The sequence below is a fragment of the Meles meles genome, chromosome 6 (genome assembly GCF_922984935.1).
Source record: "Meles meles chromosome 6, mMelMel3.1 paternal haplotype, whole genome shotgun sequence".
NCBI classification, from domain to species: Eukaryota; Metazoa; Chordata; class Mammalia; order Carnivora; family Mustelidae; genus Meles; species Meles meles.
In genome coordinates this window covers 73,102,822-73,125,905 of record NC_060071.1, presented here as the reverse complement: position 1 = coordinate 73,125,905, position 23,084 = coordinate 73,102,822, and the positions used below count along the sequence as shown (strand labels likewise).

General features: G+C 37.1%; 1 protein-coding gene across 3 annotated transcripts in view; it reads left to right on the top strand.

Moving 5' to 3' along the window:
- The window catches only part of GABPB1 (GA binding protein transcription factor subunit beta 1), a 68,190-nt gene that overhangs the window by 20,598 nt on the left and 24,508 nt on the right, over positions 1-23,084 (top strand). For all 3 annotated transcript variants that reach the window (XM_046008425.1, XM_046008423.1, XM_046008424.1), the window contains exon 2: positions 18,600-18,707. In XM_046008425.1, coding sequence (XP_045864381.1) covers positions 18,600-18,707 — 108 coding nt within the window. The remainder of the gene's footprint in view (positions 1-18,599; positions 18,708-23,084) is intronic.

The following is a 23,084-nucleotide window of genomic DNA, read 5'->3' as shown; positions in this document are numbered from 1 at the left end:
GCTCACCTTCCTCCCTTAAATTCATGTTTCTACTCAAATGTCCTCTCCTCAAAGAGGCCTTTCCTTAACTTTGTCTAAAATGGCAGTTCCCGGGGGCGCCTGGGTGGCTCAGTGGGTTAAAGCCTCTGCCTTTGGCTCAGGTCATGATTCCAGGGTCCTGGGATCGAGCCCCACATCGGGCTCTCTGCTCTGCGGGGAGCCTGCTTCCTCCTCTCTCTCTGCCTGCTTCTCTGCCTATTTGTGATCTCTGTCAAATAAATAAAATATTAAAAAAAAATAAAATGGCAGTTCCCCATCTCTGATCCAGTATTTTCTTTTCTTAATGTGCCTTACATTTTCTTCATAGCACTTATCCTTACAGGTACTACTATTATTTGTTCGTTGGTTGATTTCTATGCTTCCCCCAAGAACACAAGCTCTGTAAGGATAGAGACTTGCCTTTGTTCATTTTCTGTTGGCACATATATGCTCAGCAAACATTTGTTTAATGAATGAAGGGAAACATGGACTATGGTATAAATCCCTGAGAAAATTTAAAGGGAAGCATAGAGGAATTAGCTCATTTAAGGAAGGCTTATTAGAAAAAAGAAATGTTTGAAATGGGCTGTAAAGTACCAGATTTGGAGAGAAGATACGTAGCCATCAAAACTGGGCAAGTAGTACAAGGGATGAAGGCATTGGGTCTGGAATAAGGTGAGCACATATTGAATAAGGAAGAATTGTTTAGAATATGACAGCTGCTGGGGTCCTGTATGAAGTGGGAGTTGAGAAAAATGGACGAGGTGAAGGTGCAACGTTGGAGCAGTTGATGAAGGCCTTGAACTGTAAGGTGATCTTTTGGCTTGATTGCTAGAGAGTAAAAGATTACTAGTTTTTTTTTTTTTTTTAAGATTTTATTTATTTATTTGTCAGAGAGAGAGAGACAGAGAGAGAAAGATCACAAGTAGGCAGAGAGGTAGGCAGAGGCAGAGAGAGAAGCAGGTTCCCCGCCGAGCAAGGAGCCTGATATGGGACTCGATCCCAGGACGCTAGGATCATGACCTGCGCCGAAGGCAGCCGCTTAACCAACTGAGCCACCCAGGTGTCCCAAAGATTACTAGTTTTTAACTATGGTATTTTCATATAGTACTCTGCAGGTATAAAACAGAATGAGGTAAATCTCTATGGAGAATTTTCCAGTATATATATTAAATGGCGGGGGGGGGGGAGTGCAGAACAGTGTATGTAGTAGGCTCTTTTGGTGTAAGAAGTGTGTGTGTGTGGGGGGGGGCCTGGGTGGCTCAATGGGTTAAAGCCTCTGCCTTTGGCTCAGGTCGTGATCCCTCAGCAGGAAGCCTGCTTCCCTTCCTCTCTCTCTGCCTGCCTTTCTGCCTACCTGTGATCTCTGTCAAATAAATAAAATCTTAAAAAAAAAAGAAAAGGGTGTGTGGGAATAAGAATACATAAACTAATTTGTTTCTTTTGCAAAAAGAAAGACTGATAATACAGACCAGAAACTAATAAAATTGTTACCTGGTGGTGAGAGGAGAGGATGAATGGGAAAGATGTGTAGGAAACAGGAATGGAAGTAGGATTTCTGAGTGTATTTGGTTTTGACTTTTGAATTATGTAAATATTTCACACATTCAAAAATTACAATTAAATGAAAATAATCTCTAAAATTGATAACAAACTTGAACAAATGAACCTATGTGTATATCAAAATAGTTGCTTTAATACATGGAGGAAAACACAATCTCAAGTGACTTTTGAGCTCAATATCAACTGGCATGTATGCTAAGGACAAAAAGAACTGAAAGAAATCTTGAACTTCACTTGTTTTATTGCTTGTTGTAGTATTGGTATTTTTATTTTTATATCATTTGATACATGTTGTAGGTTAAAGCCAGTAAGTTTTTATGCTTATATGTTAGAAACCAATAGAAATATAAGTATAAAATCAAAGAAGCTAAGCAAAAAGAATATAGTGATGTACTTGAATTATAGATGTCAGTTTGAATTCAGGATTTTATATATATATATATATATATATATATATATATATATATATATATATATATATATATAAATGTATATATATATTTCTTAATTCCACCCAAATATGTATTTCCAAATATGTATTAGCTCTGTCCACTGAAAAGATATAGAAACATACTGTGTTACTTTGGTAGGTATATTTGTATTACATCAATTTTGGTCTTTAAATACTTTCATTTAGAATCCTCGAAGAAATGACTAATTCCAGTACTGGGGCAGGGAACATACCTAGTGGACCTGGAACATCTTGTGCCAAAATCAAGAAAGCTTTCAAAGACACAACAAAAGCCTACCCAAAGAGGCCCTTGTTGACCAAAGTTGGGACAGTTTGAACATAAAGGAGAATAAGGAGAGTAATTTGAAACTATATATAACAGTTTTAAAAAACAAGGCAAATGGAGATGGCTGTTACACCTATCCTTTTCTCTGATAATTGGTAATTTAACATTTGAACTGCTTTTTTAGTAGAAATGTATTACAGTTAGTGAGGAATGCCAGATGATAAATACAGAAAGAAGTACAGAATCAGAAAGTCACAATTTGTTACATCCTTTTATGAAATATTTGACTTGGGCCAGGATCATTAGTGGGTGCTGAAATTGTTAGGCAAAAGGTTCATTGGGAATTGGATATTTGCATAGTCCCCAAATACTCCACAGAGTACTAGTTGGTCTCAGAACAATAAAACTTTACAGTGGAAGGATCGGGTTATTACCAGCCTAGTTATTAATCCTAGTACCACTAAAAATGAACCGAAAAATATGTTCTTCCTGATGTGATTCAGTATCAGTATAGTGCATCAACTGAAGGTTTTTGTACCAAGTTTAACTTTTCAGACTATCAGTTTATAAGAAATATGGGTGATGAAAGAAATTAAGTACTACCTTGGGTGAAGCAATCAGAAAAATACAGAATGTGAGATACAGATAAACTGGCCATTTAATGTCATGGGAGAGGAAAACAAGGGTGGGGGGGTGGGGGGGAAGGGAAACTGTCCAAGAATATAATTAATCTAGATATATAACAACCAAATGCAGCATGTGCCAGCTGTAAAGTACATTTTTTTAGAAAGGAGTAGGATGAAGCAAGATGGACAACTTTTAATTTAGAATGTGGGTGATGGGCATATGTGTGTGTGTCTGTTTGTGTATATACACATATTCATTTATATGCATCCACATACACTTTTCTATATTTGAAAGATTTTATAAAAAAAAAGCTTAAAAATATTTTTCTGTTGATGGACACTTAGGTTGTTTGTAGTTTTTTTTTTTTTCTATTATAAATAATGTCTCTGTAAGTATTCCTCCTATACATGTTTCCTTTCTTTGCGTGTGTGTGTGTTAAGGAGATATGGCAGCTTCCTAGTAGTGGAATCCCTGGATCAGAGGGTAGACATACCTTCAGTTCTTCTGGATATCGACAAATTGTTCTTCAAATGGTTGTATGGATGAGGACTTTAGATAATGGAATTATGAGATATATGTCTTCTCTACTAGGTGATGAATTCTTCGAGGGTAGGGACCATGTAGAGACTCATACAGAAGTATTGAATTGAATGAAATTATATTTTAGTGAGATTGCTTGGCAGGAAGATGGAGAAATTAGAGTTAGGTCAGCCAAAAGGCTATTGTGATGTTTAAGGTGTGAGGCAATGAATGTGTAAGACTAGAGGTAGTAGAGAGGAAGGGATGAATATGAGAAAGCTTGAAGAGAAAGGATCAAAGTGTATGTATTCTTATTGTTGGGGAGGATATTGATAATTCACTGTTGTGAATAGTTTGTTGGCTATATTTTATGGTAAGTAGGTAAGTTATGCTTTCCTATTAATTCAAAACTATCTACTGGCTTAGTTCCAATAGAGTTCTAGTCTTGTCTTTATCTTCTGCTTGTACTCTTTTTAAGCCTCAGTCTCTTCCTGGGATAAATCTCTGTGATTTAGAAGAGACTAGTAGTTGAATGGGGTAAAGGGGCAGTGGGTTGCAAAGAGAAGAATTTATGTAGTAGTATGGTAGAATTTATGGGTAGCTTCATCCCCAAGTGAGTTTGTGAAGTTTTCCAAGGACAAAAGATACCTTCCTATAATTTTTAGAGGGAAAGTCTATCCAGTGTTGTAACAGGGATAATTCATCAGATACAGTTTTTCTTAGAGAATGTCCTATCTATATGTTATTTTCAAATGTTGCAGCTTTTTGTAAATTCTAAACTTTAAGCAGTTTTGTTTTGTTCTTTTTGTTTTAAATTTTTATTTATTTTTTTGAAGATTTTAAACTTTTTTAAAAGATTTTTAGAAATTTAAAAAATCTTTTTTTTTCCTAAAGATTTTATTTATTTATTTGACAGACGGAGATCACAAGTAGGCAGAGAGGCAGGCAGAGACAGAGAGGAGGAAACAGGCTCCCTGCGGATCAGAGAGCCCAATGTGGGGTGATCCCAGGACCCCGGGATCATGACCTGAGCTGAAGGCAGAAGCTTTAACCCATTGAGCCACCCAGGCACCCCTTAAAAATCTTATTTTTTAAAGATTTTTATTTATTTATTTTAAAAGATTTTATTTATTTATTTGACAGACAGAGATCACAAGTAGGCAGAGAGGCAGGCAGAGAGAGAGAGGGGGAAGCAGGCTCCCTGCTGAGTGGTTCAATGCAGGGCTCGAACCCAGGACCCTGGGATCATGACCCGAGCCGAAGGCAGTGGCTTTAACCCACTGAGCCACCTAGGCGCCCCATATTTTTATTTATTTAACAGAGAGCACAAGCGGGGGGAGTGGCAGGCAGAGGGAGAGGGAGAAGCAGACATCCTGCTGAGCAGGGAACCTGATGTGGGGCTTGATTCTAGGGCACAGGGAGCTAAAGGCAGACGCTTAACCTAGGTGCCCCAGGAAGTTTTGATTAATGGTTCTAGAATAGCTCTGCCCAACAGCACTATAATGTGAGCCATATATTTAATGTTTTATAGCAGCCACATTAAAAAAAAGAAACAGATGAAATTAATTTTAATAACATTTTATTTAATCCCACATATCCAAAAATACTACCATTTTAACATGTAATTGATAGCAGAGTTATTAATGAGATACCTTACATTCTTTTTTGGTACTGGTGTGTTACACTTAAAGCACAGCTCCATTTGGACTGGCCACATTTCAGTGCCTAGTAGCATTATGGCTGGTGGCTGCTGTATTGGACAGCTTAGTTCTAGATAGAATATACTCAGTTGAAACCTTTGAATTCAGTTTAGTACTGATTTGACCCACGGTCATTATGGTGACCATGAGCTGATCTTGCTTCATAGACTGTTGCTGGTTATTAGATAAACTCTGGCTTCCTGTCCACATTTTTTATATGAATGTGGCAGGTGCAAGAGTGATTTTTGAGGGTCCCAGACAAAGCCATTATCCAGATTTATGGATTATGTTCACAGTTTTCCCTTTTGCCTGAGAAAACATAGAACTGACCTCATGTTTTTTTGGATCAGATCTGTCAATTTGAGTAGCTGCCAATAAAAAGAATATTCATGAGAGATCTAATCTCATTCATTTGTGAAAAATTTAGTTACAATAAGGCTGAGAGGAATTCAGCGAGTATTTTATTAATTGTGACTTCCTAGAATTTGTGAGCTGTCATTTTAATTTGCATTTAAAAATTCAAATATTATAGGGCGCCTGGGTGGCTCAGTGGGTTAAAGCCTCTGCCTACGGCTCAGGTCATGATCTCAGGGTCCTGGGATCGAGCCCCGCATTGGGCTCTCTGCTCCGCAGGGAGCCTGTTTCCTCCTCTCTCTCTGTCTGCCTCTCTGCCTGCTTGTGATTTCTCTCTGTCAAATAAATAAAATATTAAAAAAAAAATTCAAATATTATATGACTGATGGTTATCCCAAGTATTTCTGGAGTTTCTGCTGTGTGTCTGATGTTTATTTATTCAATCAGTGCTTGTTGAGCCATTTACCAGGCACCATCATTCAGGCACAGTGACAAGTAGCCAAGTAAACAGGCACATGTAGTGTGGTCTGATAAATGCCATTATAGAAGAGAAACTTAAGATGCTAGAAGAGTACACAGGAAGGTCACTTCATTTAGTTTGGGGGAATCAGGGACGGCTTCTCTGAGGAGAGAAGCTGAACCCTGAAGGACAGGTAGGAATAAATACAGTGAAAGTGGGCAGGGAGAGAAGAACATTGTTCGTGGCAGAGGGAATGTTTTGTATAGATGTCTAAAGGTGAGAAAAAAGCTGAGTAAAACATGTCTGGAGTATAGAGTTTAGTGTGAGGTGGTGAGTGGTATAAATGGGGAGATGGCAACAGATGCCAAGTGTGAAAGGCCTTGAATCTCATGGCAAAGAGTTTGATTTTATCTGAGGTAACTGACAAGGGGCCTGAATTCTGTTTAAGGATGACTAAGAAGTTTGGTAGCAGAATGGAGAATAAATTAGAGAAAGGTAAGACTGTGAAGCATAGACACTAGTTTAAAGTTGTTCTAGGAGAGAAAGGATGGAGGCATGAACAAAGTTTATGGCACAGGAGAAAAGACTGTCAACATTTATTTATTTACTTAAAAGATACTATTTATTTATTCATGAGGGACAGAGAGACAGATAGAGGCAGAATCCCCGTGTGGCAGGGAATATGACACAGGGCTCAATCCGAGATCTCCAGGATCATGACCTGAGCTGAAGGCAGATAGGCAGATGTGTAACTGATTGAACCACCCAGGCGCCCCTATTTATTTTTGAGAGAGAGAGAGAGAGAATGAGCGAGCTTGAGCAGGCACAAGCAGCAGGGGAGGGGCAAATGGGGAGAGAGAAGCATACTCCCTATTGAGCGGGGAGCTTGATTCAGGACTCGATGTGGGGCTTGATCTCAGGACCTTGGGATCATGACCTGAGCTGAAGGCAGACGCTTAACTGATGGAGCCACCCAGGTGTCCCCAACATGTATTTACTGAAGACCTACTCTCTACCATTGGAAAGACGTAGAAGGATTTAAGAGGGGCACCTGGGTGACTCAGTGGGTTAAAGCCTCTGCCTTCAGCTCAGGTCACGATCCCAGGGTCCTGGGATCGAGCCCCACATCGGGCTCTCTGGTCAACAGGGAGCCTGCTTCCCTTCCTCTCTCTCTCTGCCTGCCTCTCTGCCTACTTGTGATCTCTGTCTGTCAAATAAATAAAATCTTTAAAAAAAATAAAAAGAAGGATTTAAGAGACATTTGGGAGGTAAAAGTGACAAGTCATGACTGATTGGAATTGAGGTGAGTGGAAGAAGGGGTCCAGAAGGATTCCAAAGTTTCTGAAGTAGGGAACAAGCCACTACTTAAACAGTTTGACTTTTGAAGTGCTTGGCATCTACTGGTGGAGGTATCTATCCAGTTGAATATTAGGGTCTATCTAGCTTGGATGGAAGCCTGGACTGAAGATAGATTTGGAAGTTATCAGGTAATCATGGCTAAGAAAGATAAACTTGCTAGAAGATAGAACGGTTGTGTTCCTTCTGGAGGTTCCAAGGGAGAATCTGTTTTCTTTCCTTTTCTAGTTTTTTCAAGGCTGCCTGCATTTTTGGCTGGTGCAGTATTCCCCCACCCCGCCATCTTCAAGGCTAGCAACTATAGATACTTCAGATCTCTCTTTCTCCTCTGATCTCTGCTTCCTTCTCTCTGATCCTGACCCTCCTCCATCCCACTTACAAGGACCCTTGTGATTACTTTAGCCCATCTAGATTATCCAGGATCTTCCTATCTCAAGATCCTTCATTTAATCACACCTGGAAAGTCCTTTTTGCCACATAAGCTTACATTCACAGATTCTGGGAATTAAGATCTAGACATCTTTGGGGGGGCCACTATTCAGCCTACCATACTTCTGTGTAGCTAGTAAAAAATATGTTTTTATCTGTGTGCATTTAGAAAGATGTCACTGATAAAACAAGGGGATCCCTGTTGAGTGCAAAGAAGCAAGTTGTAAAACCACTATGATATGATCCCTTCTTTTGTTTATTTGTTTGAAAAGAAGCATTGTGCCTGTGTGTTTTTATAGGCACAGAAAAGATTTAGAAGGCTACACACTAAACATTTAAATAGTGGTTATTTCTGGGGAATAAGACCAACAGGAAGTATGGGGATGACTTTGAATTTGAATGATACATTTTTTATATAAAGTGAACATATATTTGTTTATTGTACTTTTATTTTTATTAAAGTATACATGTATGAAGTTGAAAAGTAAAAAAATACAAGGTTTATGGTCAAAAACAACAACCCTGAGTCCCTTGTGTTATTCCTTTCCACCCCAGAACCTTTTTTCAAAGGCATCCATTCTTTTTTTGCTGTTTTTTCCCCTCTAGTACTTCCCTCCATATTTCTAAATAACCTGCTTATGCTTTTTATTGATTTTTTTATATATATATCTTTGACTTCCCAGTTATGAAGATGAAGCTTTGGCTATCTTAAACCAAACTACCTCTAAGCATATTTTTCCTTATTCTTCATCTTTTTAAAAAGATTTATTTATCCATTTTAGAGAGAGAGAGAGAGAAAACATGCATGAGCCGGACTTGGAAGTGGGGAGTAGGAGCAGAGGGAGAGAATCCCTAAGCAGACTCCCCACAGAGTGGGGAACCCAGTGCAGGAGCCCTGATTCCACCACCCATGAGATCACAACCTGAACTGAAACCACAAGTAGGACACCCCCCACTGAGCCATCCAGGTACCCCTCACTCTTCATCTTCTTAATAGAAGTACACCAAAAATTTTGCTTGGATTATTATTCGGGGGTTACTGCAATCCTGGAACTACTCTTCTTCACTAACCCATGCCATGTGTGTATACTGGGATTACATTTTCTTTCTTGTGTAGGTTTTTTTTTTTTTTTCCTTCCTTCTGAAAAAGAAATTATGTACTTTTTTCTTTTGCTTACTGTTCTTGTATCCATCATTAACCCATGTCAGATTCCCCACTGGAGATCCCATTCTTTTCCTGGGAGTCTTATCAGCCTGTCTTTTCCTTGGAGACCTCCTTCTGGAACCTCTGTCCTCTGGTTCCAATCTGGATTTGCTTTCCAGGTTTCTGGTACAGCACCTCTTGGGGTCTCCTTTATCATCATCTTGGGGATCCTCTTCCACTCTAGTTATATTGGATCCCTTATTTCCTGAAGCCCTTGATTCCAGTTTTTGTTTATTCCTGGTCTTGGAGGAGTACATCTTTTGATGGTTTTCTGAAACAAGGGTTTATGGGAGATGATTTTTCTTTAGAGACTTTGTTTGAAAGTGTCATTTTTAAGTTAAAAAAGGTAAAAAAAAAAAAAGCCCACTGGACAAAATGGAAATGGGAGAAAATTCCAAATATACCAGAGTTCATATGATTATTTTTTCTTCAAAGGAATTGCAGAGAGAGAGAGACTTGAGGGGCATGTTCTTTTATATCCCTGCAGATTCCCAGTGTTCTCTAATTTAGAACACAAGAGTTAAGAATATGGGTCTTATCTTTAGACTGAAACTAGTGCTCTTTGGTAAGTCCTTTTATTCTTTGTCTCCTTTGCAAAGTGGAGACCATAACTGTTGGAGTAAGTCTGTTTAGATTATATGAGACTAGGTAATTATTTAGCAACATGCCAGGTACTCGTTTTATTTTCCAAGTTATTGTCTTTCTTTCTCCCTTCTCTTAAAATAAATTTATTTTAGAGAGAGAGAGAGGGCAAGAGTGGGGTGCCAGAAAGAAATAGATTCCCTGCTGAGTAGGGAGCCTCATGACATGGGGCTTGATCCCAGGACCCCGGGATCATGACCTGAGCCAAAGGCAGAGGCTAAACAGACTGAGCCACCCAGGCACCCCTATTTCCTTATGGGAATGTAGGCAACTAAATTCTCATGCCCAAGAATATTTTCATATGTATAGTTAAACACATGGTTATAATATGCTTAATTTTAGAGTCACCTTTTATGCCTTTACTATTAAAAAATAGCTTTCAACATCTAATTTCTTACATTAAAAATGTTTTTTAACTGCAGTCTCATTTTGGTGAAAAGCTTTTTAATTAAAGGTTTTTGTGCTTATTCATGTATTTTTAACTAGTACTTTTTTTAAAGATTTAAAAAAATTTTTTTTTTTTTTAATTTGACAGACAGAGATCACAAGTAGGCAGAGAGGCAGGCAGAGAGAGAGAGAGAGGAGGAAGCAGGCTCCCCGCCAAGCAGAGAGCCCAATGCAGGGCTCGATCCCAGGACCCTGAGATCATGACCTGAGCCAAAGGCAGAGGCTTAACCCACTGAGCCACCAAAGCACCCCTTAACTAGTATTCTTTACAACATTTTACTTGTGTGATTTATAGATCTACTAAATGCAGGATATGAGATATTCACTTTTTTCCATTCATTTTTTTCACTGAAATGACATTACTAGATGCAACAAATTTCTATTACTATTAGAAACAACTAATAAAAGTTTATTTTTAGTTACAGGAGTAATATGTGCTCATTATAGAACACTTATGAAATAGAGTATAAATGGGAAAAAGGGAAAGACTTCTGATTTTCATTATCATGGTATATTGTATATTGCTTCTGGGTGCTTTTCTATGCACTTTTTACATAGTTAGGATCATGGTGTGTATTCATTTTAGAGGCTTGATTCTAATACTGTTGCATGTTATTTATAAATAGCCTTAAATGGCTGTAGTATTGGTTATCTTTTAGACATACATACTGGAATATTTACAGATGAAATAATGTCCAATATTTGCTTCAAAATGTGTGTGGGTGGGAAATGGGCTGTCAATAAATTGGTAATATTGAAGCCATTTGGTGGCTGTGTGGAAGTTCATTATACTTTTGTGCCTGTTCCTGTATTTGCTCAAAATTTTCCATAATAAAAAATAAAAAAAACCTCGCAGTATCCATTATGATCTATCTTAATTTCTTTTCTTATTTATCTGACTGAGATCACAAGCAGGCAGAGAGGCAGGCGGTGGTGGTTGGTGGGGGGCGGGAAGCAGGCTCCCCACCGAGCAGAGAGCCTGATGCAGGGCTCGATCCCAGACTCTGGGATCATGACCCGAGCCAAAAACAGAGGCTTTAACCCACTGAGGCACCCAGGTACCCCAATTTCTTTAAAAAAAAAAAAAAGATTTTTAAAATTTATTTGACAGAGCATAAGCAGGGGGAACACAAGCAGACACAGAGGGAGAAGCAGGCTCCCCGTGGGGAGGAAGCCTGATGATGTGGGCTCTATCCCAGGACCCTGGGATCATGACCTGAGCTGATCAACTGAGCCACCCAGGCTCCCCTAATCTCTTTTAACTATTACTTGTTTTAGGGCATTTCAGTTTTTCCCTGTTTTAAATAACATTACTTTTAATATGTTTCAGATAGTTTCCTTGTGATAGATTTATATGAGTGGGATTATTAGGTCAAAGAGTATGATCATCTTAAAGGCTTTTGATGCATACATAGTACTAAATTGCTTGGTGGAAAGCTTTAGAAGAGTTTTAATGGATTTGTAATTGTTCTCATTGAGCATAGGAATTATATTGCAAGTTTATGCTGAAGTTTTCAATGAGGCAATCAAGGTTTATTATTAAGTGTATTGTAATAGGATTATATTTTCTAACTTTTTTTTTATATTCTTTTTTAGGAATGCTAGTAACAATTCATATAGAATTAGTACTTTACAGTTTTATAGAGAGTTTTCATTTCCAGTAGATATTATAATCCTCAAAACAGCTCTGTGAGCTATTAATTATAGAAATTCAAAACAAAATAGACTGTAAGCTTTAAAAATATAATTATAGGGCACCTGGGTGGCTCATTTGGTTAAATAAGCAGCGGCCTTTAGCTCAGATCATGATTCCAGGGTTCTGGGATCAAGCACTGCATCAGGCTCCCTGCTCAGCGGAGAGCCTGCTTCTCCCACTCCCTCTGCCTGCTGGTCTGCCTACTTGTGTTCTTTTTCTGTCAACTAAATAAATAAAATCTTAAAAAAAAAAAAAAATGTAGTTATAGTTAGTAATTCCTTTTACCACTAGATGGCTCTCTCAGCATGTACTTTTAAGGAAAAGGAGCTAGTTTGTGGATGTTTTGAAATTGCCCTGTAGATCTAAAATTCATATTATTGAAGCTAAAAAAATAATGGTTTGTATCAGATTGTGATAAAATTTTTGGAAGTAGTAAGAAAATTCAGGACGGAATTTATTTCAGTGAGTTTTTAGGTTACTTTTCTTGAAAGGGGTATTAAATGGGATGGCATTCAGTGCCATACATACAGTGTTTTTTTCAGTAAGTAAGTATATTTAACATTTATTAAAATTTATTGAATTGAATTATGCCTCTTTATTTTCTTGGGCAAAAGTTTTTTGCCATACCAAAAAAACAACATTTATTGCTAGGCCCTTAAATGGTTTTATGTAAATCTAACTTAAAGAGTTAACGAGCAAAGTTGATTGAGGGGGCTCTATCTGGAGCTGTGGGCCCCTCAGTCAATTTGTTGTCTTAATGCAGTTGAGTTCCTCTGAGGATTAGAATTATTCTGTAGTGTGTGTTGTTCCGCTTAAGTATGAATCAGAAGTTGAAATTGCTACATTTTGGCATTTTTGTTGTTTTACAATTTACTAATTATCTTGACAAAAACAGTAAGAGTGCCTTTGATTTTGGTCTTATTTGATCTCATTTGTATTTTCTTCCATTGCTTTTTCAGTCTTATTAAATCCAGTGCTGGCTCCCTATAAAAAATGTTTGTATTACCCCTTTTACTAACTTGAAATGAAAGCTATGGTCCTGGGATCAAGCCCCGCATTGGGCTCTCTGCTCAGCAGGGAGCCTGCTTACCCCCCTCTCTCTGCCTCCCTCTCTGCCTACTTGTGATTTCTCTGTCAAATAAATAAAATAAAATAAAATAAAAACTATGGTTATTATTACCTATCTGCATAATTTCAAAAAAATCATTAAAATATTTAATTGTAAAAGAGAAATGGAAGGAAAGCACTTTTTTAAAAAATATTTTATTTGAAAGAGAGAGAGAGCACGAGCATGCACACAGGAAGAGGACAGAGGGAGAGGGAGAAGCAGACGCCCCACTGAGCAGAGCCACAGGGCTCCATCCCAGGACTCTAGGATCATGACCTGAGTGGAAGGCAGACAGTTAACTGATTGAGCCACCCAGCTGTCCTGGAAAGAAAGCACTTTATAATAAATTGTATATTTCAGTATGTAAATCCTCGAGCAGACCACCCTGGATGACACAGGAGATTGTCAAATGCTTGCACCTATACATAGAATCACTGTGAAAAGTGATAAGCTGTGAGAGCTGATTGATAGTATTTTATATTGGTGATTCAGATAACCAAGTGGGATCAACATTGGTGACATGATTTTCAAAAATGCTGAACAGCTCTTAGTAAAGTTTTGACCAAAACAATTAGATTTATAGTAGGGTTGCATTCTGGAAAATTTTGGATACATTAATAACTATGAAAAAATACATTTGTTTACCTATTAGTTAAGTTCTAGCCTTAGATATGTTCAGTGGACCATTTGAAAGTCATCCAGAACATGTGACAATTCTTTGCCATACTGGATTGTTCCCTGCATTGCTGGACCTCTAGTATCCCAGACACAGGCTCTTTTAATGCTAATAGAGCCTTCACCCCACTCCTCCCTGCATCAGACTCCAAAAATGTCTCCGTATATATCCAAAGGGCTCTCTAGGGGGCAGTACTGCTACCATTTTGGGATCTGCTGATTTAAAAGTATTCAACTTTTTTTTTTTTAAAGATTTTATTTATTGGGCGCCTATGCACTTAAAACAACTTTTATTACAATTCTGTAGCTTCTTAATTATTCAAAACACATCAAGGACTCAGGATATTTAAATTATTGTGGTTTTAAAGTTCCATGAGCAACACAGCTATAGTAAAATAGCTGATGGGGCCCCAGGGTGGCTCAGTGGGTTAAAGCCTCTGCCTTCGGCTCAGGTCATGATCCTGGGGTCTTGGGATTGAGCCCTGCATCGGGCTCTCTGCTTGGCGAGGAGACTGCTTCCCTTCCTCTCTCTGCCTGCTTCTGCCTACTTGTGATCTCTCAAATAAATAAAATCTTAAAAAAAAAAGATTTTATTTATTTATTTGACAGAGGAAGAGAGATCACAAATAAGCAGAGCAGGAGGCACCGAGGTGCCCCATCAGCTATTTTTTTACTGCATGGCTGTGTTGCTCATGGAACTTTAAAACCACAATAATTTAAATATCCTGAGTCCTTGATGTGTTTTGAATAATTAAGAAGCTACAGAATTGTAATAAAAGTTGTTTTAAGTGCATCATAGTTTTCTTGCCATTCTTGTAATCAGATCAGTAATACTATTTTAAAGTACCCAATATCATGCATTTTCTTTATTTTTTCTACTTTTCCTGTTTAGTAAGTCAGTATATAACTTTCGTTAATGTCAGCATTTAGTTAGTTGATAATCATACAATGTAATTTGTCCCCTTAAAAAACTAGGTTTTGAATTAGAAAGATAATTTAGTAACATTATAGAAACTTAAATGGAGGAAAATTTTCCCATAATCTTGTTACTCTAACAGTTGTTGGTATTTTTTTGGTGTTTTGTTCTCTGTGTATTTTTGACATTCAGAAATTAGTTTTTTATCTTTTTATTTAATGTGGCATAACTTTTTAATGTTATGTAACTTTCAGCTATTATTTTAAATTACTGTGTTTTGTAGGGCGCCTGGGTAGCTCAGTGGGTTAAAGCCTCTGCCTTCGGCTCAGGTCATGATCCCAGGGTCCTGGGATTGAGCTCCGCATCGGGCTCTCTGCTTAGCAGGGAGCCTGCTTCCCTTCTTCTCTCTGCCTGCCTCTCTGTCTACTTGTGATCTTTGTCAAATAAATAAATAAAATCTTAAAAAAAAAATTACTGTGTTTTGTTCTATTAGATTCCACATTTTCCTTCATCTAGGTTGTTTACATGATACAAATGATTATATATAATATATGTAGTTTTATGTGTATATACATGTATACATGTATTGATAAATCTGTTTCAGTATATTTTTAATTTTTTCTTTAGGATCCATCTCAGAAGTGGGATCATTTATTGGTCATTAGGCTTGAACATTTTGGTAACTTTTATGGGGTCAAATGCTCTACCCCTGAGCTGTACCCCCTATTTTGGTAACTTTTATGTATTGCTAAATTGACATTTAAAAAAAGCTGATCCAAAAAACCCCAGCTGATCCATATATATTGCTATCAATATATATAAGACGTCAGCATGTAAAAGTATTAGTCTCACCTCATACTTTTTTAAATTTAACTTTTAAATTATTTACATTTATTTGACTCTTAGTGATACTGAACATTTTTTATGTTTGTGAATTATTTCTTTTTTTCCCTTTTGGAAAATATATGGTCACGTCCTTTGACTTTTCTTGAAGATTGGATTGGATTTTATTAAGTAATTTATGAACTGGACTAGTAGAGAGGAGGTCTGAGGAGGTGTACAGAATGGAAGGTCTTTATAAGAAGGTGGGCAAGGAAGTTATTAGCAAAAGAAAAGATTGTTCCTGGCCAAGACACCTTTTTTTAGGCAGGGAGGGAATAGTACCTTACTAGTGCTGACCAGAAAATTTCAGGTTGGCTTCTAGAAAGGTTACCTTCCTGAGACAGGTTGAAACTGTAATGAACTCTTGGTTTGCTGTTGTGGGGAGCAAATGACTCCAATGTGGGCTTGGTTTTTTCCTTTTTTCTTATTTTTTAAAGTGTATTTGTTTAAATAATCTCTACCCTTAACATGAGCCACAGGCCTCTGAGCTCAAGCTCCAGTGTCACATGTTCCTTCTCAGACTGACTGAGCCAGGCTCCCCTGGGCTTGGTTCTTTTGTTTTGTTTGGTTTGGTTTTTTTAAACATCAGGTTGCATATTTGTCATGGGAGTAATCTGATTTAACAGGGTAAATACACCCACTGCGCTGTGGAGGGAGGTGTCACTAGCCCGCAGAGACCCCATCAGTTACCCTACTCTCAAATTTTAAGTTTAGATTTCATTCTAGAAGCAGAAGGTAGTGTGCAATTCCAGAGGCCTTTCTGAGGCCCCCTCCCATTATGTTTCAGAGACATACAAATTTGGACCCAGATGATCCTAGGCTCCTCATTATTATTTCTTGCTTTGTCCTTTTACTGTTGCTCTGTTGGGTTCATGGTGTTTGTTTGTTTTCCCTTCTCATTTTGAGTCAGAACTTTTACATAATAAAAATTATTAATGTTTCTTACATTCATTTTTTGTGGCAGACATTCCTTTGCGGTCTTTGATTTTATTTTTGTTTTTTAATACATTGAAGTTTCATTATCCACCCATAGATGATAGTATATGATATCAAGGAAGTGGTGGAGAGTCAAAAAATCAGGATTCTGGAAGGAGATACTTAGAATACATATTATATCTGACAAAGCACTCCTATGCAGAAAGTATGTTACGAATTCTTACAAATCATTAAGAAAAAGGCAGACAACTCAGTTTCTAAAAATGAGGAGAAATCCTAAACCACTATCACAAAGATACCCAGATGTCTAAACCATCTGGCAGTATGTATGCTGAATGAATGCAAACTGATTTTGTATTACATGTGTAAGACATAAAAGCGTATATTTTGGGTGAAGAATTATTTTACTGAAAAGCCACATTTATATTAAATTTTGGTCATCCAAGTGTAGTCAATGTGTTTGCTAGTGTGGCCGGTTTAGACTTTACTGTACTTTTGTGTAACATAGGTCAGTTTCTTTTTGCGTTATCCTGCTTTTCAGAGGGAATGATTCCACGTTCTTTGCCTTTTGACTCTGATGTAAATTTTTACTATCCAGCTGGCATATTTCCTAGGAAAAATCCTTCTTTAGAGATCAGTAATCTCTTTAGATCTTAATGTCTTTAGCATGATTAAGGAGTATCCTGGGTTCCAGTGACTCAGTCAGGATATGAGAGAGAATGGGAGGAAAACAGAAAGGGTGAAAGTGTTGTGTCACACGAAAAAAATACATGTAAAAACCCCTACATAAAACACATAAACTCATGTGGTTGTTTTTCTTCTTTACCATGGGATATATTATGAATTCTTTTTATCCTTATAAATGGAATAATTACAAGAAATTCTTTCCTGCTTGTAACAAATGCCTGTTTTGGACATATTCATCTCACTTAATCTTGTGCAAGTCTCCCAACATTGTCATCTGTTACTGGTTACTTTATGTTTGGTTGTTCCCATGTTCTAGAATCTACTAACAAATATAGTAATGCAAACATAAATCTGTTCTTTCAAGGGATATATCTAGGTATATAGATACATATATTTTAGTCAGCCCTTTTACATTCTCTAACATTTTTTCTAATTATATAATGCAGTCTGTCCTTCCTGGAATCAATAACTTCTCTAATCTCTAACTCCCTTCTTACATACATACATACATACATACTCCTCTCCCCTCCTTCTTCAATAATAGCTGTTCATACAAGATTTGAATACACTAATCAACCTGACATAAAATTTCTTTCCCCTTGACCACTTATCCAACTTTCAAAGGGTATTCTCTTTTTGAGGCAAATTCATACCTCATACATTTTTTTTCTTGTATAAATCTAGGGGTTCAGTATCTTCCCTTCCTCACAGACCTCAACTTCTACTGCTTTGCCTTTGCTCAGGATACTATATAGCATTAATGAATCGTCTTCCAGCTGAATAGTCCTCCTGAATTTGGGACCTTTCTTCTCAGAACCATCATCCCTTGAATTTGAGCATCTCTAATAAATTCAAATCTCTTTTCATCTATGTACTCTTGTCATGATCCTTCCTTAACACGTATTTCGGTATTTCTGACTCAAGAAGACACTCCCCCACCCCCACACACCCACACACACCAGACTGCCAAACACACACTCACACACACTCTGACTTGTGACATTGGTCTTTTTAGGTATCTTGAATACAAGATACAACGTTGCACTTACTTTCTAGCTTCTCAGTGAAACACATAGCCTGCTGATAATACTGTAAGACTTTCTTTCCAGTATTTCATTGAGTGTGAATTTTGCCCTTTTCTGGAAGAACCTGAATGTGTATTGACTGTGCAACAATTGAAAATATTTTATTGTAAATTCTGAATACATTTTCTGATTTGCTGTTGCAAAAAACAGTTACAATATATTTATTGTAATTTGTACCAGTTACAGAGGATAGTATCTCGTACCTTTTTTATGTTTACTTTTATGAAAAACTTTATTGCTGCACTCCTCCAGTGAAAACAGTTTCTTATTAGTTTTAAATATCAGACAAGCCTCTGCTACTTACCTCATTATCTTTACCAGCTATGTTTGGAGAATTCAAACTAATTTTATTATCCTAGCTAAAAACTTAATGAGAAAGGAAAAATCTGTTCCCCAGATTCAAATACAAATTGCTTTTGCATGATCTATAGTTTGAAATTAACCGTATCACAGACTTTTAGAGGGATAATTGAGAATTGGTATTAATAAAGATACATGGGGAAAAGTCATGTAATAATACATTAATAGAGATGTTAAATTCATCTTTGTTTTGTTTAGATGTCCCTGGTAGATTTGGGAAAGAAGCTTTTAGAAGCAGCACGAGCAGGTCAAGATGATGAAGTTCGTATTTTGATGGCAAATGGAGCTCCTTTTACTACAGACTGGGTAAAGAATGATTTTAATGTTGTGCTGGTTTTTTTTTTTTAATTATTATTCTCATTTATTAGTTTTTCCAGATAAAAATTCAGTCAGTATTGTGTTTATATGTGGCAAAAAATTGACTTTTTTTGCAAATTGTTTGTAGTTTTAGAATTATAGCCATCATTTAAAGAGAATGTTTTGTATCTTTATGTATGTCATATATATATGACAACCGTATTCAGGTATTCTGGCCACAAAAGGGTTTTTCTTTTAAATTATGGAGTTCAGCATTGTAGGATGAATATAAAATGTAGCTGCTTAGAATTTAATTTAAAGGTCATAAATAGCACAGGTGGAATTTATAATTCAGAAAATAACAGCTAAAGATCCTGGTTAATGTTACAGTTGCTTCTAAAAAGGAAAAATGTTTCCATTTCCATTGATACTTACAATACTATTGCAAACATGACCAGAGAGGAAGAAAGGAATGGGAACATGTTCTTAGTAACTACAGAAGGCAGCTGTGAGGACAGCAAAAACTATAACTGTACTTAGTTCCCAGGGGAGTCAAAAGAGATGGTCTTGGCAGCATAGAGGGTTAGGAATCTGGATTAACCTACCTACTGGTAACAACTAAAAATTTCTGATTTTAGCTTTTGTTGTTTTTGGCATATTTTTTCCATGTTCTTCTTTAGTTTTCATTAAAACAAAACAATATAAAATTTTTTATTATGGGAATTTCAAATATCCTTCAGCCAACTTCAAGAATGATCAGATCATGGTGAGTCTGTTTCCTCTGTAACCTCATCCACTTTCTTTGTTTTGTATTATTTTAAAGCAAATTCTTTTTTTTTTTTTAAGATTTTATTTATTTATTTGACAGAGAAGGAGCACAAGTTGAGTGAGGGGTTAGCAGAGGGAGAGGGAGAAGCAGGCTCTTTGCTGAGCAGGGAGCCCAATGCAGGGCTTGATCCCAGGACCCTGGGACTTTTAACCAAAGGCAGACTCTTAACGGACTGAGCCACCCAGGTACCCCTTTATTATTATTATTATTTTTAAAGATTTTATTTATTTATCTGACAGACAGAGATCACAAGTAGGCGGAGAGGCAGAGAGGGGAGGAGCAGGGAGCCTGGTGTGGGGTTTGATCCCAGGACCCGGGGATTACAACCTGTGCCAAAGGCAGAGGCTTTAACCCACTGAGCCACCCAGGCGCACCCCCAGGCACCCCTTTAAAGCAAATTCCATGAACTATTTTGTTTCATCCATAAATATTTCAGCACCTGTCTTTAAAAGATTTTTTTTTTTAAGATTTTTATTTATTTATTTGATAGCGATCACAAATAGGCAGAGAGGGGCGTGCAGGGGCGGGGGCTGGGGGGAAGGCTCCCTGCAGAGCAGAGACCCCAATGTGGGACTTGATCCCAGGACCCTGGGATCATGACCTGAGCCAAGGCAAAGGCTTTAACCCACTGAGCCACCCAGGCGCCCCAAAAGATAAAGGCCTTTTGATAAACTATTAGAAAAAAAAATCTTTCGTGTATGGATAAGTTAGAAAGAAAATAAGGGACTTTAACGTGAAAAACTAAGTGAACACCAGAACCTAAGGAAATTTCAGTCTAAGAATATTTGTTGAACTCAGTGAATTTGCCTCTTGGTTTTCCCACCTCACTGGCATGGGTTGCTGAAGACAGAGACCTGAGACTGCTCATAGAAGTCTCCTAGGAGAGCCTGTCCTCTTAATTCAGGAATCCTAAAAAGATATACCTTCTGTATAAGGTAAACCAGAAATACCCCCTCCCTTGTCTTACCTGCTCCTGCCCCTGCCCTTGTTGCTAGGGTACTATAAGGAAAATGAACTGCCTGGAAACAAGTCAACAAGTGGAGAAAGAAAAAAAATTATTGATGTGGATTTGGAGTCACAGCTATCCCTTGTACACATTTGTGACCTGAACTCATAAATACTTGTGCATTCTGCAGAACTGTACACCAAAAATTGAATTTCAGGGGATCTTTGGATTTAGGATTACCCCAGGGTCCTGGCAGAAGCAAATTAATATTCTTTCTGGGGGAACCTACATTCATCCCAGTATCCACAAATGAAATTCCAAGGAAAACGAACAGTCAGAAGTAACTAAATGCACAAGGACACAAGACAACTTGGACAATAACCCACTGAAACAACTAACAACAGAAGCAGACTGACAAGGATTTTAGATAAAGTTTTAAGCAGATTAGGAATAGCTAAAGAGAAAATTAGTGAACTGAAAGATATGGGAAAAAAATCCAGAAAGCATTATAGAGAAAAACAGGTAGAAAATTTAAGATCTCAGGAGTCATGAAAGCTAGTGTGAGAAAATGTAACATATCTAATATGGAAAGTGAGAATAGGGAAATAATTTTAAGACATAAAAGATGTTTTTCCGGAACTGATAAAAGATTGCAGCTCAGAATCAAGTAGCCCAAACTAATCTCCAGGAGGATCATTTAAAGAGGTCCATATCTAGACACATCGTAGTGATACTGTAGTATATCAAGACAAAAAGATCTCCATAGTAGAGGATTAGTATCTGTTTGAAGGATTAGTATCTGTAATACATAAGAAATTGCCATCACAGCAATAAAAAGTCAAAGAAGACGGGGCAAATGACTTTATCAACTTTACTTAACCAAAGAGAAAGTTCAAATGACCAGTAAATGTGAAAAGATACTCATTAATCGTTGGACAAATACAAAGTGAAATCATGAAATACTATTGCTTATCTACCAGATTAACCAAACAAATTCTAGCAGTATCAAACGTTGGTGAGGATGGTTGTAAATTGGTGTAAACATTTTGGAGTACACTTTGGCAGTACCTAGTAAATTTAAACATGCATATATATGACTTGTGATGTAGCCGTTGAATTTAAAAGAATATTCTCCAAAGAAACTCTTGGCTCATATGCTTGAGACATGTACAAGACTGTATTTAGTGTTAGCATTATTTGTAATAACAAAAAAAACTGGAAACTGTTCATCAGATTGGTTAATTAATTGTGATTTATTTATTCAATAGAATTTTATAGAACAGAGAAAATTGGTAAACTATACTTATATTCACCAACATGGTATGAATCTTATGAGTATAATGTTAAACAAAAGAAGGCAAGTCACAGAGAAATACATGCAATATGATGATTTAAATAAAGTTGAAAGCAAGTAAAACCCAAAGTATATTATTTAGGGATATATAAGTGGTAAAAAACAAAACCAAAGCAAAGTAAAACAACTTTTACTACAAAATTCAGAATAGTAATTACCTCAGGGGCTGAGAGAGGGGTTTGTGATTAGGAAGTGGCATGTGGGCAAATTTTAAATTGCTGGCAGTGTTTTATTTTTAGACCGTGACTGTGTTTTCATGAGTGTTTGCCCAATTTTTTTCTTTAAAACTATGTGTATGTGTGTGTTTTGTATCATCAACCAAAATGGTTAGTTCTCAAGAAGAAAAAAACACAAGTAAACCCTAATATTTTACTGAGCAAAACTCATGGTTGCCCAATGGGCTGTTGAGAGACTTCATTAAATATTGGAATTTAAGAGTATAGAAAGGTCTTTTATAGGAAAATCTGATAAAGCATGGAGAAATGATTGTTCAGAAATCTTTTGTCTGCTAGAATGACCTTCCATTAAAAATATAAGGTTTTTGAGAGTGACAAACCTTAAGAGACTCTTAATCTCACAAAACAAACTGAGGGTGGCTAGGGGGTTGGGAGGTAGGGATAGGGTGGTTAGATTATGGACATTGGGGAGGGTATGTGTTATGGTGAGTGCTGTGAAATATGTAAACTTGGCGATTCACAGACCTGTACCTCTGGGGCAAATAATACATTATATGTTAATAAAAATAATTTTTAATAATCCAAGGTTTTTAATAGTATTAAAATAGTTATTTCCAGGGTAAGTGATTTCCATTTTCACCTTGTATTGAAAGCACATGCCTGGCTTTGTATTACGACTCTTATTTGATGTGTGGCTTCAGGCAAAATAGTAACCTTTTAGTGCCTTACATTCTTTACTATCAAATGAGGATAGTAATAGTACTTTAAGAGGAGAGTAAATGAGATATAGTATGCTTAAAGGTCTTAGAATAGTGGTTGCCATGGAAAGTGCTTTAACAAAAACCTTAGTTGTTATTATTAAAGTAGTGGTCTTAGCAAATTTCATGTTCTAGTGAACAATTTTTTTTTTAAGATTCTGTTTATTTTAGAGAGAGAGATTACTGCGTGAACATGGGGAGGAGCAGAGCAGGGGGAAAGGGCAAGGGGGAAGAATTTTAAGCAGATTCTGTGCTGAGCATGGAGCCTGATACAGGGCTCACAACCTCAAGGTCATGACCTGAGCCAAAACCAAGAGTTGGAT